The following is a 16,327-nucleotide window of genomic DNA, read 5'->3' as shown; positions in this document are numbered from 1 at the left end:
GAAACGTCAGCTTTCCTGCTCCTCTGATGCTGCCTGGCCTGCTGTGTTCATCCAGCGCTACACCTTGTTACCTCAGATTCTCCAGCATCGGCAGTTCCCACTATCTCTCTGGGGAGCCTGCTCTTCACCAACTCAAAAGCTGAGGCTTTCAAACTCCATTCCAGAGTCTCTCAGAGCATAAAATGCAGTACTGAGGGACAGCTACACTGCCAGCAATGTCATCTCCCAGATGAGGGGTCATAGTCATACAGCTGTACAGCATGGAAACAGACCCTTCCGTCCAACTCATCCATGCTGACCAGATAGCCTAATTTAATCTAGTCCCATTTGCCAGCATTTGGCCCATATCCCTCCAAACCCTTCCTATTCATATACCCATCCAGATGCCTTTTAAATGTTGTAATTGTACCAGCCTCCACCACTTCCTCTGGCAGCCCATTCCATACACGCACCACCCCCTGTGTGAAAAAGTTGCCCTTTAGGTCCCTTTTAAATCTTTCCTCTTTCACCTTAAACCTCTGCCCTGTAGTTTTGGACTCCCCTACACTGGGTTGGTGGGGGGGGTGGGGGCTACTTTGACTATTTACCCTCTCCATGCCCCTCAATGATTTTATAAACCCTTACAAGGTCACCCCTCAACCTCCAACATTCCAGGGAAAATAGCCCCAGTGTGTTCAGCTTCTCTCTATAGCTCAAACCTTGCAACCCTGGCAACATCCTTGTAAACCTTTTCTGAACCTTTTCAACATCTTTCCTATAGCAGGGAATTGAACACAGTATTCCAAAAGTGGCCTAACCAACGTCCTGTGCAGCCGCAATATGACCAACTCCTATATTCAATGCACTCAAGCAGAGGGGCTGTTTGCTGTCTAAGATCCCTTGGACACTCTTTCAAACAGGAACAGTGGAGTCTCCCACTGCCAACATCTCAGCAACAAATTAGCTCCATTGGGAGAGCTTGCTGCGTGTAAATTGTTGTTGTGTGAGAAACATGCAGCAGCCAATGGCCAAACTTCAGAAAGTACCTCAGTGGCTGTAAAATACTTTTGGGTCTCCTGAGGCCCAAAGGAAATGCAACATTTTCCCTTTTTTTTTGTTTTGATGGTGGGATTTGAACTGTCTCATTCTCCGGATGACGTTCCTAACCATATCACTGAGATGTCAGCATTGAGGACTAGGGAAGTTGATCTTTAAATCAGTCGAGACATAAATTATAAACAGCAGAGAACTGTACAGGGCTTTGGTTAGGCCACAGCTGGAGTATTGTGTGCAGTTCTGGTCACCTCACTATAAGGAGGATGCGATTGTACTGGAGGGGGTAAGGAGGAGATTCACCAGGATGGTGCTGGGATGCAGCATTGTAGTGATGGAGAGAAGCTGGGTAAGCTCAGGTTGTTTTCTTTCGGCAGAGAAGGTTGAGGGGGAAGCTGATAGAAATTTATAAAGGTTATGAGGGGCATGGACAGGATGGATAGAAAACAGAGATAGCAGGAACTACCAATGCTGGAGTCTGAGATAACAAAGGTGTAGAGCTGGATGAACACAGCAGGCCAAGCAGCATCAGAGGAGCAGGAAAGCTGATGTTTCAGGTTGGGATCCTTCTTCAGAAAAGGTGGATAGAAAACAGCTGCTCCCCTTAGTTGAAGGGCTAATAAAAAGGGTATACACTTTTAAGATGAAAGGCAGGGAGGTTGAGAGAGGATCTGAGGAAAAGCATTTTCATCCAGAGGGTGGTGGGAATCTGGAATGCACTGTCTGGGTGGGTAGATAAGGCAGGAAACATTGGCCTTTAAGTAATACACAGATGAGTACTTGAAATCAAGGAATCATAGAATCCCTACAGTGGAAGTAGGCTATTTGGCCCATCAGGTCCACACCAACCCATCGTATCCCTGTAACCCTGCATTTCCCATGGCTAATCCTCCTAACCTGTCATAACATCCAATGCTAATGCTGGAAAGTGAGAGTAGTGTAGATCAAGAGTAGCATCTGGTCAGAGCAGAATGAAATGGGCCGAATGGCCTCATCTGTACTATACGATTCTATGAACTTAAAATCAGAGCCTGGCCAGAAAGTAGAGAAGCCAGGAGATACTTCCTCGGGCGGGGGGTGCCACTGGGAACTCTGTCACAATAAACCCAGTCAGTGCTGAGGGTTGTATGCGGCTGAGGGAGATTACAGAGACAGGGAAAGGCTGAGAACATTAGAGCTGGAGGCTGCAGGATCGAGAGCCAGATTTGGTCACCGAGTAAAACACTGCTAACACAGGGATCAATCTCTGAGCTTCAATGTTTTCTCAGCCTCGTCAAACTCCACAAGTGACTCATCCGAAACCACCCATCTCTTACATAACATGCCCAGAAACATCTCGGTCATTCAGCATTTTGGGCACTTTAAAAAGGAGCACCTCTGGATGGCATGGGAATTCCAGGTGAGATTGTGTCCTTGGTAACGAGCCCTTTAACAGTAAGCAGCATCTGGTACAGGGAGGGAGGGAGCTGGGGGCAGGGAATAAAGGGAGTCGGGGGAGCAGGGCAGGGAAAAGAGATGTGGAAAGAAGGGGCAAAGAGAGAGAGGGTGAGAGCAGGACTGGAGTTTGTCCAGTGCCTTCCATAACCAATGCATAATCCAAAAGCCTTTACAGACAGACAACGGCAGCTGTTCCTCGGTTTGAGGTTGTAGGTTTTTGCTGTGGGTCATCATGTGACAAACAAAATCGATTCAGAACCCACAGACCTTAGAGAACAAGAAGCAAGCTTGCTCCACCATTCAATAGGACCACGACTGATCCAACATTCCCTCACGTCCACTTTCCTGCCCTTTGCCCATAACCCTCGATTCCCCGACTGATCAAGAGTCAGTCTCAGTCTTAATTATATACAAGGACTGTGCCCCCACAGCTCTCTACAACCTTCTGACAGAAGTAATTCCTTCTCACCTTAGTCTTAAATTGGCACGATGGAGGAGAGAGTCAGGGCAGCCATTGTTGATGATGGTGGGAAAGTCACTCCATTGTACTAAGGCCAGTTTGAAACATTACATCAGTGTAACAAACTAATGAAAGACTTGCAATTCTCAAGCAACTTTCACAATCCCAGCCTGTGCCAGAGCACTATGGATAGCATAGGAGATGAGACTATGCCCTCTGGTCCTAGACTCTCCCACAAAGGGAAACATCCTCTCTGCATTAACTCTGTCAAGCCTTTCAAGAATCCTGTGTGTTTCAACGAGATCATCTCTAATCTTCATAAACTTCGATGAGGACGGTCCCAAACTGTTTAGCCTTTGCTCATAAGACAATCCCTCACTACCAGAGATCATCTTAGTGAACCTGCTCCGAACTGCCTTCAATGAAATAAAATCTTCCCTGAAATAAGGGGACCAAAACTGCTCACGTTACTCCAGATGTGGTCTCACCAGCACCTTGTACAGTTGCAGTTAGGTTTCACTACCCTTATAGTCCAACCCCCTTGAACTATCCTCAACATCTCAAGACAGTGGGGTCCATGGTACAGGATTTAGTTAATTTGCTTTCCTGTGTGTAATTAAGATGCTGGGAATCACAGCAGGATGCAACATGACGTACAAACTGTCACCATTTTGTACGACTGGTAACAAACTCATCCCAGTCATTAATGTCAATGCTGCCCACTCTGTAGCTCTCACTTTGAAGACTTTCCTTTGTCCACTCCTGGCCATTTGAGAAAACAGGAGAGAAATTCCAGCGACCCTCACACAGTGCCCTGTCCATTACAGGCCATTCTGCGGGAAGTTTTTCCCCAAATGCTCCAGGTTCTGGCTACAAGAAGGATGTTTGTTTGAAGATCCTCCCTGGCGATGTAGAGGAGTTATTGCCGGGGAAATTGTCCTGCCTCAGCTTCTGACTCTCCGGCTCTTCTTCAAAAAATAAAATGACGAGGCCTCTAATGTCCACCTCGGTACAAAGATGGTGCCTTGGTTTAACATCTCGCTCAAAAGATCCTGTCCAATAGCGCGGCACTCCCTCTTCTTCCTTAGGCAGCTCAGGAAATTTGGCACGTCCACAAAGGTCCCTCACCAACCTCTACAGATGCACCTCTAAAAGCATGCATCCAGACAGTATAACTACTGGTATGGTATGGCAACTACTCTGTCCAGGACCGTAAGAAACTACAGAAGGTGGTGTGCACAGCACAGACCATCACGGAAGCCAACCTTCCACCACGGACTCCATTTACAAGGCTCACTGCTGCAGAAAGGCAGCCAACATCAAAGACCCATCGCACCCCGGTAACGATCTTCTACAGTCTCTTCCATCAGGCAGAAGATACAGAACCTGAACACACGCACCAGCAGGTTCAGGAACAGCTTCTTCCCAGCTGTTATCAGACTGTTGAATGGATTCTCTAGTCTCAAATAACGCTGATCTTGCTAACATTGATCTAGCCTGGTGCACGCTCTATGCTATGTAACCTGTATGCCTCTGTCCAAGTCTTTTTGATGTGTACATCCTTTGCTTACTATGATCTGCCTGTACCGCTTGTAAACAAAGCTTTTCACTGTGTTTCGGTACACGTGACAATAAAATTAATCAGCACCGAATCTCCAACAGGACTGGTCTCCCTCAGCCCTATGCTGAAGTGTCAGCCCAGATTATCAGTCCAAAAATTGATGATGAAGTGAGTATTTATTGACAACATGCTGCTCTGGTACAGGCTGGGCTTGTGAAAGTCGCTAGAGAAATGCGAGTCTTTCATGAGTTTGTTACACTGATGTCATGTTTCAATCTGGCCTTAGTCCAATGGAGTGACTTTCCCACCATCATCAATAGTGGCTGTCCTGACTCTCTCCTCCTGCAGCACACCCCCCAGTACTCATGTTCGCCCGCCCCCGCCCCCCCCCCCCCCCCCCCCCCCCCCCACCCAGCTCTCTCCTCTCCTTGAGGAGATCAGTGACCAACTAGCACTTGCTGATACACTAAAACCTTCAGCCTACTGGGCATTAAGATGGGCAACTAGCCTCCCTATGGCGGGAGAAAAAAAAAGAGGGAACCCTTAGGGCCCAGCATCCAAGAGGAGGGGGCAAAGAACCCTTATGGGGAGAGCGAGCCCAGCATGGCTGAGGACTTAAAATTTCAACATTGCAGTCCTTCTTAACTTTATTCCTTTATTTTTCTACATTATACTAAAAAAGGAATTTAATGCTGAACGTTTCACTACATTTCCTTATTTTTTTACCTTGTACCTAAAATGGCGTTGGGAATGGTGACACTGTACTCTTGTATCCCTGTACCTGAGTATACATGACAATAAAATCTAATTTTAACTCTATTACAATCCGATCTGGAACACTGCACACAGTACAGTTGCACATCAACAGCAGTCTAACTACCTTCCTCTAGCACAGGGGTATCACCTTTACCCTCCCAAAGACTGGCAAACATCCAGGGCAATAGCCTGATGTCAGAGTCTAACTGCTGTTAACAAGCTGATAACAGTAGTTCGGTGGCACACCCTAGACTGTTGCTTTCGGAGGCCTAGGGAATGTTTGTTTGCATGGCTACAATCAACAGGGGCTAGTCCATTGTCACTGCCACGTTCCTGCATGTATCTCAGGAGTACATGCACACTGTGGGCACAGATCACTTGTAAAGTATATTCAACAACTTGCCTTTGACAGAAACAGACATCTTGCAACATCCCACAAGTTGTACAATACAAATAGGACACAGAGGTATACAGAAATAACCGGGCAGGTTTTAAAAGGAACCTCTTAAAATGGGGAACAAAGAGGACATTCGAGAATTTGCTCCCAGACATGCGAAGGCATGGCCTCCAAGGGTGCAGTGATGGAAATCAGGGACACTCAACAGGCCGGAGTTGGTGAATCTTGAAGGGTTGTAGGACTGGAGAAGGTTGCAGAGATGGGGAGGAGGTCGCAGAAGGATTTGATCATTGGAATTGGAACTTTAAACACTGCCTCCCTGGGAGTCTACATGAGTCAGTGGGCACTAAGGAATGGGACTGGCTGCATGTTATAGCACAGGGAGCAGAATTTTGGATGAGCTCAAAATTGCAGAGGGTAGAATGCGGTGGGGGGAGCAGCCAGGAAGGGTGGGGGGGGGGGGGGGGTGGAGGTGGTGAACGACAATTCCTCAGAGGAGGGTTGCAGCAGCTGATTAACAGAGACGGGAGAAGCCAGGCGATGTCGAGGAAGTGGAAATGGGTGGTCCTAGTGACGGCGCAAATGAGATCAGAGACGGATACTGGGTCACATGTTGAGGCTTCAGGCAGACTGGCGTTATCTCAGAACCAGCACCAGCGGCAGAGAGAGATGGAGTTGGTAGCTAGGGAATGGAATTTGGACCAGTGGCTGAAAAAAAAATGGCTTCTGTTCTCAAAATATTTAACTGGAGGAAGGTTCTGCTTCTCCAGTACTGGGTGTGGGATAATCTAGTAACACACGTGAGGTGTGCACTGCGCATTCCAGTGAAAATTAACACAGTGCCTTTGGATGACTGTTGTGGGGGTTGGAAAGGGGGAGACAGGAACAGGAGTAGGCCACGCAGCCTGCCAAGTCTACTCTGCCATTCAATTAAAATCACTGATCATCTCCTCATTGACACTTGCCCACACTATCCCCATATCCCTTAGTGTCACTAGTCTGCAGACATCTACTAGATATTTGTCTCAGACTCAATGACTGTTCTAGCACAGGCCTCTGGGGTAGAGAGCACCAGAGAATTACCACATCCTGAGTGAAGAGGTTCTTCCTGGTCGAAATGTCCTAGAGGGCCTGCTCCTTATTCTGAGACTCCATCCCCATGCCCCAGCCAGGGGACATATCCTCCCTCGACCTACCCGGCTGAGCATTGTATAAATGAAAGGAGCTTCAATGAGATCACCTCTCGTTCTTCAAACATCTAGAGAATACAAGTCAAGTCTCCTGCTAGGGCAGCCGCACCATCAGAGAAAGGGCTTTGGTGAAAAATCATTGTACTCCTCGATGGGGGGTATACCCATCCCCAATTGCCATCGAGAATGTGGTGGACAGTGCCACCTTGAACCACTTCGGTCCCTTTTTCGGGGGTGTTGGGATTGGTGAGCATGAGGGCTTCAGACAGTGCAAGGAAGGTCAATGCAGCATTCTGACCCAGTGATACTGCCATGTGAGAATGGGGGGAGTGGCTCGGAGGGAACATGCAGGTGGCAATGTTTCCATGTTATATACCCTCCCGCTTGTTGTTTTAGATAGCAGTGTCACTGGTTTGCATTCAAGTTTCAGCCCAAAGACCTGAGCACAGAGTCCAGGCTGACACTTCAAGTGAGAAATGAAACTGAGGCCAGTTCCTCCCCAACAGGAGGACATAAAAAGATCCTTTGATACTATTTCAAGGAAGAGGAAGAAGCATCTGCCTGGTGCCTTGGTCAATGCTTAGCTCTCAATTACCATTACTGAAATCAAATGATCCGCTCATCATCGTATTTTGTTTGTGGGATCCTTCCGTGTAAAGAAAACAGCTGCAACTTTTCCTACATTACACCAATATTTCAAACATGTTTCCATTGGTTGTGAAATGCTTCCTGAAGAAGTGAGTAAGAGGCACGACAAGATGGTAAGACTCCCTTTTCTTGTTGATATTGGAGATGTTTGTTATATAATGTAATGGTTCTGAAAAGGGATTATGCTGGACTGTGTACCAACTGGGCAATCTCGGAGTCTAGGTCAAGATTCCAACAGGGTCAGATGTCTCACCCCTGGCTTCTGACATTCCTGAGTCATTATGCCTAACTAGCCAATGGATCTTGTACCTAGTGCGATCTCACAATAAACTACATCTTGTTATTAAGACAAGTTCCTCTTCTCGTTCAGACTCACTAATGGTTCAACCTCTATCTAACAAACTGCTAAGGAAACAGTGTCTTACAGTACTCAAAGGAAGATTGGTGACAGCACTCTACCCCAACCACAAACTGTCAGTGGCTAGTTCCACAGGCATATGAAAAGCCATTGGAAGCAAGGAGGTGTGCAACTAATTGCAATGGTTAGCAGCTAAGATTAGACCGAGTTACATAAGGAGCCATGAGGGGAAGCTTAGTCACAAAGAGATAGGTTTTAAGGAGGGTTTAAAGGACATGGAGAAGCAGAGAGGTTTCAGAAAGTGAATCTCTTTATTCTTTCAAAGGATCTGAGTGTCACTGGCAAAGCCAGGATTTGCTGTCCATCCTCAACTGACCTCAAACTGAGTAGCCTGCTCAGTCACTGTAAGGAATAGTTAAGAGTCCGCCACTTTGCTGTGGGTCTGGAGTCACATGTAGGCCACACCTCGCAGGGACAACAGATAACCTTTCCTAACGTTTCACTGTCACCGATACAGAGACTAGATTACATTGCAGATTTGTGTTTGCATCCATCTTCGGGCAGATATGCTGAGTGGATGATTCACCTCTCCCTCCTCCAAGGGTCCCCAGCATCACAGATATCAGTTTTCAGCCAATTTGATTCACTCCACATGACAGCAAGAAACAGTTATGGGCACTGGGTAGTGCAAAGGCTATGTGCCCAGTCAATAATCCAGGAAGAGTACTGAAGAATTGTGCTCTAGAACTTGTTGCATGCCTAGCCAAGCTGTTCCAACACTGCATCTACCAACAATATGGAAAAATTGCCCAAGTTTGTCCTGTACACAAAAACAAAAAAGGACAAATCTAATTCAGTCAATTACTGCCCCATCAGTCTATTCTTGATCATCAGAAGGTGTCATTCTCAGTGCTATAAAGCAGCACTTGCGAAGGAATGACCTGCTCACTGACATGCAGTTTGGGTTCCACCAGGTCACTCAGTTCCCAACTTGAAAACAGGCTCGGTTCAAACATGGATAAAAGAGCCGAGTCCCAGAGGCAAGGTGTGAGTGACTGTCCTCAACATCAAGGCCACATTTGACTGACTATCATACCAAGAAGCCCTAACAAAAACCTGGAGTGGATGGAAATCTAGGAAAAAAAACTTTCCACTGGTTAGAGAGTTAGACCTGGCACAGAGGAAGATGGTTGTGGTTGTCTCAGTTCCCATACATCTCTGCATGACTCCCTCAGGGTAGTGTCCTGGGCCCAACCATCTTCAGCTGTTTCACCTTCCCCTCCATGTTAAGAGTAAAAAGTGCGGATATTCGCTGGACGATTATACAATATTCAGTTGCAGCCCATTTCCAAATGCAGAAAGACCTGCGCTGATAAGTGACAAAGCAATATTCACACCACACAAATGGCAGGCAATGATCATCTCCAATAAGAGACAACATAACCCACACCCCTTGATGCTCAATTGTGTAACCCCATGGGCTGGCTCCCACACTGTCAAAATTCTATAATTAGCACTGACCATTCACTGAATACAAGGGCAGGTCAAACACTAGGAATCCTGTAGTGAAACTCACCTCCTGACTCCCCACAGCCTGTCCACCATTTATTAGACACAAGTCAGGAGTGTGAAGTAATACTCCCTACTTGCCTGGATGGGTGCAACTCCAACAATATTAAAGAAGCTCAACACCATCCAGGATAAAACAGCCAACTTGATTGGCACCTCATTCACCCTCTCCACCACAGATAGTTAGTACACACACTGCTGCTAACAAATCTACAAGATGCATTGCAGAAATTCACAAACTCCTTTGACAGCACTTTCCAAACCCACAGCCAATTGCATTGAAAAAGGACAAAAGGGCAGCAGATACATGGGAACACCACCACATGCAAATTCCCCTCCAAGCCACTCACCATCCTGACTTGGAAATATAAATCACTGTTCCTTCCATGTCACTGGGACAAAATCCTGGAGGTCCCTCCCTAATGGCATTATTGGGTCTACCCACAGCACACAGATTCCAGCTGGTCAACAAAACAGCTCAGCAGTGCTTTCTCAAGGACTACTAGGAACAGGCAATAAATGTTGGCTGAGCTGGTAACACCCACAATCCATGAACAACAAAAGATGTTATTGATGGTATTTAAATTCCACCACAGTGGAGTGCTGAGCCAGATTAGTCTGGTGATATTACCACTACACAATCACCTCTACCATCCAGAGGTGAGGGTTCAGGCAGCTGAAGGCACAACCACTGGTTGTGGAGGGAGTGAGGGGAGATTAAGAGTTGATGACAAGGGTCTCCAAGGTTAACCTACATCATGGTCAATTCACACTCGTAGGAGAAAAGAAACAAAAAGACCTTCATTTCCTGCTTTCTGGTGAGTAGAGGGGGTGGGGGGGTTGGGATTCGAAGATTAATTACACTTGATGAATACTAAGTGAAGGAATGAGTTTTAAACAGCTTCAAGCTCAGATTTCAAAAGCAGATTGAAAAGGAGGCAGGAACACAGTGTACCAGGCCCGAGGAGTGACACATCACTGAACAGCACAAGGTACCTTTTCCTTTCACTCCAAGCTCTGCTGGATGTACCAGCTGTATCCTTGGGTCAGTAACATCCAGTCAGAATCAGACAAAAGACCAAAATTGCTGGAAAGGCTCAGCAGGTCTGGCAGCATTTGTTGAGAGAAATCAGAGTTAACGTTTCAGGTTCACTTGGGTCACTGAACCTGAAACATTAATTGATTTCTCTCCACGGATGTTGCCAGACCTGCTGAGCCTTTCCAGCAATTTCTAGCAACCACACTGCTTTCGTATTTTTCCCCCCCACACAGAGGACCACTCAGCCCATCACAGCCTGTACTAGCTCTTTCAAAGAGTTATCCAGTGGATTTGGCCCATTCCTGCAAGTCTGCCCACTTGATGCACAATTTCTCTTTTGAAAATTACTGGTTTTCTGCAGGGAGGGAATTGGGAGGTTTCAGGAGGGAATTCCAGGGGTCAGGACGCAGGCTGTCAGCAATAGAACAAAGAAAATCTGGGATTCTCAAGAGGCCAGACTTGGAGCCATGCAGAGATCTCAAATGGCTGGAGAGTGAAGGAAACGAGAGAGATCAGAAATGTGTCAGTCATCTCTACAAGCATGCAGTACAACAGAAGTGAGGGCTGTTGAAAAGCATGGAGTTGGAGGAGCCCAGTTATTATGCACACGTGCCTGAAAAGCAGTGACGGCAGATTTCAGTGGCTCTGTAATTCCCTGTGTTTACAAAATGCGCTATGGAAGGGTAAGTTCTCTCTCATTATAGTGATATTGTGACGTCCCATTTTCCCAGCGTTTGTATAGAGATTTACAGCGTTGAGACACACTCCAGCAAACCACCCTGGAGAATAAACAGCCAGAAATGTTGAGGGATAGGAAGGCACACAACTGACTGATGGTTCGCTGAGAGGTTACAGCTTTCCAAAGGGAATTGGGTAAACACAGAGACATTGCAGAAATATGGGGTGTGTGAGAGTGAGTATGAGAGAGAGAGAGAGAGAGAGAGAGAGAGAGAGAGAGAGAGAGAGACAGAGACAGAGACAGAGACAGAGTGTGTGAGAGAGAGAGAGAGACAGAGACAGAGACAGAGACAGAGACAGAGACAGAGTGTGTGAGAGAGAGAGAGAGACAGAGACAGAGACAGTGTGAGAGAGAGAGAGAGAGAGAGAAAATGAGAGAATGAGAGAGAGAGAGAGAGAATGAGAGTGAGAGTAGGAATCAGGCAAACTGGAATGTATCCCCACCCCCTAAAAAGAGACCCCCCCCCTGGCAGACATTTGATGATCCCCTCTTATCCTGCATTAGTCTGCAATTCTGTGACATTCTCCTGCTGATTTGTTGTTCAGGATTGTGGATTCCACAGTTAGTTTCAGCACAACTGAAACTTGGAGGCGGAGGTACCAGGAAGTTGATACATTCTCCTCCACCCTGAGTTCTAATGAATCAGGTTCAGATTCAACAGAACACACGTCACAAATACAAGAGCAGTGGCCTAGATTTGGGACCATAAAGGTTTACTCTTGTGTCCTCCTCTGTACCTTAAACATTTAGCCATATTCTCACTCTGTCTCTCGCACTCACTGTTTCTCTCCTTCTCTGCAAAAGTCACTTTCTATCTTGGTGTGTTCTCCAGAGGTGCTCTTCGTCATGTTCCTCCTCTTACTCTCCCTCGTTGCCCCCCCTCCCAAATCAATATCCCCCAGCTCCATACCCCTTTCTCCATCAATATTGAGTCATAGAGATGTACAGGTTTGAAACAGACCCTTCAGTCCAACTTGTCCATTCCGACCAGTTAGCCATTTGTTACCCTCACTCTCTTTCCCTGCCTCCAACACCTGACCCCTCACTCAACAAACCCCCACCACAGGCTCATCTCCCCCTCCCCCACAGCCTCCCCATCCTTTGCTCACCCACCCAGATCTGTTAGTGTTTACTATCATTTGCTGATGTTGAGGGAGAATGAGGAGCATCCTCAAAAAGAGTTTCCCCACCCACCACCATGAGGGTGGGTGGGGAGGGTTTGGCTTGGACCCAGCGTTGTGGTTGCACTACCCATTCCCCATTGTTATACCCCAGCAACGGGTTAGAGATCAAAACTGGACTGAGCCACTGTGTTCAGGAATAACAGAACTGGGAGCTGGCACCAAGGAACATGGCACAAAAGGGAGAAGACTGGGACTGGGGAGAGATGAGGAGACACTGGAGCAAGTGCAGGTGGAGTGGTGGTGGTTGGGGGGGGGCGGGCGGGGGGGTGGTGAAGGCAGCGAAACATACAGAATTAGACCCGAGCTGAGGATGAATTGCTGGCTCCTACTGACTGTGCAAATCCGAGGAGGAACAGAACCAGAGAACAGGGTCCAAATCCATCCAAGACGTACAAGAAAGAGAAAATACAGCAAAATAACTTGCGCTTACATAGCAAGCACTCCGGAAAAGTTTCATCCCAATTTAATGCAAAAATCCAACACCAAGCTACACAAGAGCTACCCACACAAGGTCATCAGAAACCTGGTGAGGGAGGAAATTCCACAGCTCGGGTTGGGGGGAGTGGGTGTCAGGCAGCTGAGAACACCCCGGGGTGGGGGGGGTGGGTTTAATTAAAATGGGGATGTGCAATTAGAGGAGTGCAGAAATCTCTGAAAGTACTGGGGCCTGGAGGCGATTACTGAGATAGGGAGGGGCAGGAGCATGGAAGGATTTGGAAATGAAGGGAGTTTTAAAATCAAGGTGTTGCTGCACCAGGAGCCAATAACACAGGGACTTGCCGAGAACAGCGGTTTGGAGCAAAGTTTATTTATTTTGGCAGGGGGTGGGGGAGAGAGAGGGAGGAAGGAAAGCCGGCAGAGCCAGTTACAATTTAAATACAAACTCTTCAAATTGGCACCACAGAGGATTAAGAAGCTCCAAGTAACCAGAGTAGGTGTGTGGCACGAAACAAACAAACAAGAAACAGATACACACAGACAGATAGAGAGAGAGAGGGGGAGACACACACAGACAGAGAGAGAGAGGAAAGTTGTTCAAACCCTCACCTTGAAACTGCCTCCTCTGCAGCACCGTGTCAGAGTGTCGGAAACTGCTCGGAGCTGTCCTTCGGTACAAACTGTTCCTGGTCAGGGAGCCAGTCTCTACAAGCGGAGATCTCCGATAATCCCGACATTCCCAATCCTCCATTCTGTGAGCTGGGTATGGGGCAGACTGGCCCAGAAGCACATTCCCTTTCATAGTCCAGGAAGACTGGCAGTGCTGTCTCTTCAGCCCTCCCCAGCCTGGGTGGCCTGTTTCTAAACAAGCTCCAGTCCCCAGAACCAAGCCCCGAGTGAACAAAACAAAACTCAGCACGGAGCACGACCTGACACCTTCGAGCTTCCTCGCAAAACTACACACTGAGGGAGGGTGTGGGGACAAGAAAGCAAACAGGTGCTTCAAGAAAGGGAGCCAGGGCACTCCCTGTGAGCAGGCACCTCCTCCAGGAGCAAACACTTCCCTGGTTTCCAGCAAATCAACAGGTCGATCAGGGTCCAGTCTCAAAGGCCGAGACAGAACGGTGTGGCCCTCCCTCCCCCCCAAAAGCAGCAACCCTGGAAATACCAGCACATACTTACCACATAATAACCAGCCTCAGCACGGAATGATACATTAATCAGCTTTTCCCTAATACATGACCCAAACGACCCGAGTGTACAAGACAGAGAAAGAGAGACAGACAGACAGAACCAGCAAGAGTCAATGACACACAGACACACACAGAGAGGCTGGAGAACCCGCTGGTGAGAATGAGGAACCACAGGAAGTGGCTGAGATTACATTTAAAGCTGGAGAAACAGGAGGGAAGAGGGAATTACAGGATATTGAGGGTGCATTTCAGTGAATGTGGAGGGACTGATGCAGCTGGGGTTCACCTCCACACAGCAGGTAAGGCGAAAGAGGGCGAGTTAATGGAGAGGCTCAAAACCAGGGGAAGAGTTTCATTCTAAAGAGAACCTACTTCCAGTGATAGAAGGTTCAGTGACCAGGGGGTGATCGATACAAGCTGGTTGGTAAAACAACCAAATAGAGAGAGGTGTTCTTATAAAAATGCAGTGGTGTTCTGGAATACGCTGCCTGAATGGGCAATGGAGCAGATTCAACAGGAACTTTCAAAAGGGGGCTGATAAATACTTGAAGGGAAACCATTGACAGGGCTTTGGGGAGGCAGGAAAGGGGAAAAGGATGCAGGGGTTTGAGTCTCACTAGACAGCTCTTAATATGATGGGCTGAATGGCCTGGGTTGACGTTGCACATTGAAGTTTCAGAGAGGCTGGTCTTACCTTTCAAAGTCTGAAGCTCTCCTTCCAACGTCTTGATGCTATAGGAGCAGATTTCCAGGTTCTCCAGTGCCTCAGAACGAAGACTCTCCTCGGCTGGTCTCTCGGCCATGACCCTCAGAGCCTCCCGGGTCTGGTAGTGCATCTCCAAGTCCCACTCCAGCTCCCGGATCCTGGACTGCAGGGGGCCGGGGCTCGGGCCCCGGGGAAGGGGTGCACCTTCCGACTCCCTGCCCGCTTCCCGCAGCACGTGATCCCCCCCAGCTGGTCTGGACTGGGGGCTCCTCCGCAGGCAGGGGTACCCCTTGCGGGAGTAGGCATGGGGAGGGGGTAGGGGCGCAGGCCTGGAGGGACGGAGAGGCCGAGCCGGAGAGGGGGGTGAAGGAGAGGGGGCAGAGACCCGAGGGCGGGGAGGAGGGGGCCTGGCAAAGCTCCGAGGGGAGCCACTGGCGACATCCTGCTCGGTGCTGTAGTCCGAGATGGAGAAATGGCGGCGGAACGCTGGGCTGACCTCTGACCTCGGGCCTGGCATGCTGCGGTCGAACTCCTCAATTTGCTCGGAGCACTTGGTGTCCAGGTCACCCCCGGGAGCCAGCCCCAACCCCAACCAGCCGCTGCCCTGAGGGGTCACAGGGGTGGGGCTCCAATTCCTCACCTCTGACCTCTGCTCACCCGGGTCACCCTCCCCCCTCAGCCGCTCCGGATCTGGAGCTGCTGGCACAGCTGGGATCTGGGGAATCTCTGCCGACCCCCGACTCTGGAACGAGGCAGGCTGGCTCGGTGTTAGTCCAGCTTGGGTCACCTGGCCATGGTTACCAGGTGTCCCCGCAGGATCAGGGGTCAATGTTGGCTCAGTGAAGGCTCCCCTCCCAGAGGAGTCTGGCCCCTGGGCTGTCGGCCTGGCACCGGACTGCTCCAAGTCTCCCAGCTGCCCATCCCCCTCCAGTTTTACAAACCGGAATGGGAAGATCCCAGTCCGACCCCCTACCGACCCCTGCAGCCAACCATCCTCCAGAGTCTCAGTCACCCTGATGCGCTCACCCCTGACAAAGTCTAGCTCCTCGGGCTCCAGGGCCTGGAAATCATACATGGCCACTACGTAAACTCCTGGTGCTGCCGATCCCTCCACATTTCCTTCCCCCTCAATGCCCTCCTCCCCTTCCTCCGCCACCCCTTCCTCTTCAATGCCATTCCCTTCCTCCTCAATGTCCTGCTCCTCCTCCTCCTCCTCCTCCTCCTCCTCCTCACAGCCACCTAGCCCAGAGCCAGATGCCCCCTTGGGGGTCTGCAGGGGACCAACCAGCTCCACGAAGCCCTCGGGGAAGATCCCACGCCTGCCATCCAGCTCGCCCTCATACCAGCCAGGCTCGGGCAGGCCCACGATGGTGATGAGGTCGCCCTCGGTGAAGTCCAGCTCCTCGGGCAGCTGGGCCGAGAGGCTCATCAGGGCTCGGGCGAGGCCCAGGCCATAATCTGGCAACTTTCCCCCAAACTGGCGGGAGAGCTGGCGGGCCCGGGATGAGAGACGCAGCTCCCGGGCGCAGGAGGCCGGGAACATGCCACACAGGCCCCAGTTAGTGCGTCCTCGGAGCCAGTATCCATCAGCGGAGTCTTCCACAACCACAATGTCACCTG

General features: G+C 49.2%; 1 protein-coding gene across 5 annotated transcripts in view; it reads right to left on the bottom strand.

Annotated features, from left to right (window-relative positions):
* Positions 1–16,327, bottom strand: part of LOC109919553 (dynamin binding protein) — a 98,563-nt gene that overhangs the window by 35,776 nt on the left and 46,460 nt on the right. For all 5 annotated transcript variants that reach the window (XM_048608776.1, XM_048608780.1, XM_048608777.1 and 2 more), the window contains exon 4: positions 14,696–16,324. In XM_048608776.1, the coding sequence (XP_048464733.1) occupies positions 14,696–16,324 (1,629 nt within the window). The remainder of the gene's footprint in view (positions 1–14,695; positions 16,325–16,327) is intronic.

This window comes from Rhincodon typus, chromosome 20 (genome assembly GCF_021869965.1).
Source record: "Rhincodon typus isolate 14 chromosome 20, sRhiTyp1.1, whole genome shotgun sequence".
Taxonomy (NCBI): Eukaryota; Metazoa; Chordata; class Chondrichthyes; order Orectolobiformes; family Rhincodontidae; genus Rhincodon; species Rhincodon typus.
The sequence above is the reverse complement of the archived record's forward strand: the minus strand, read 5'-3'. Positions and strand labels throughout refer to the sequence as shown.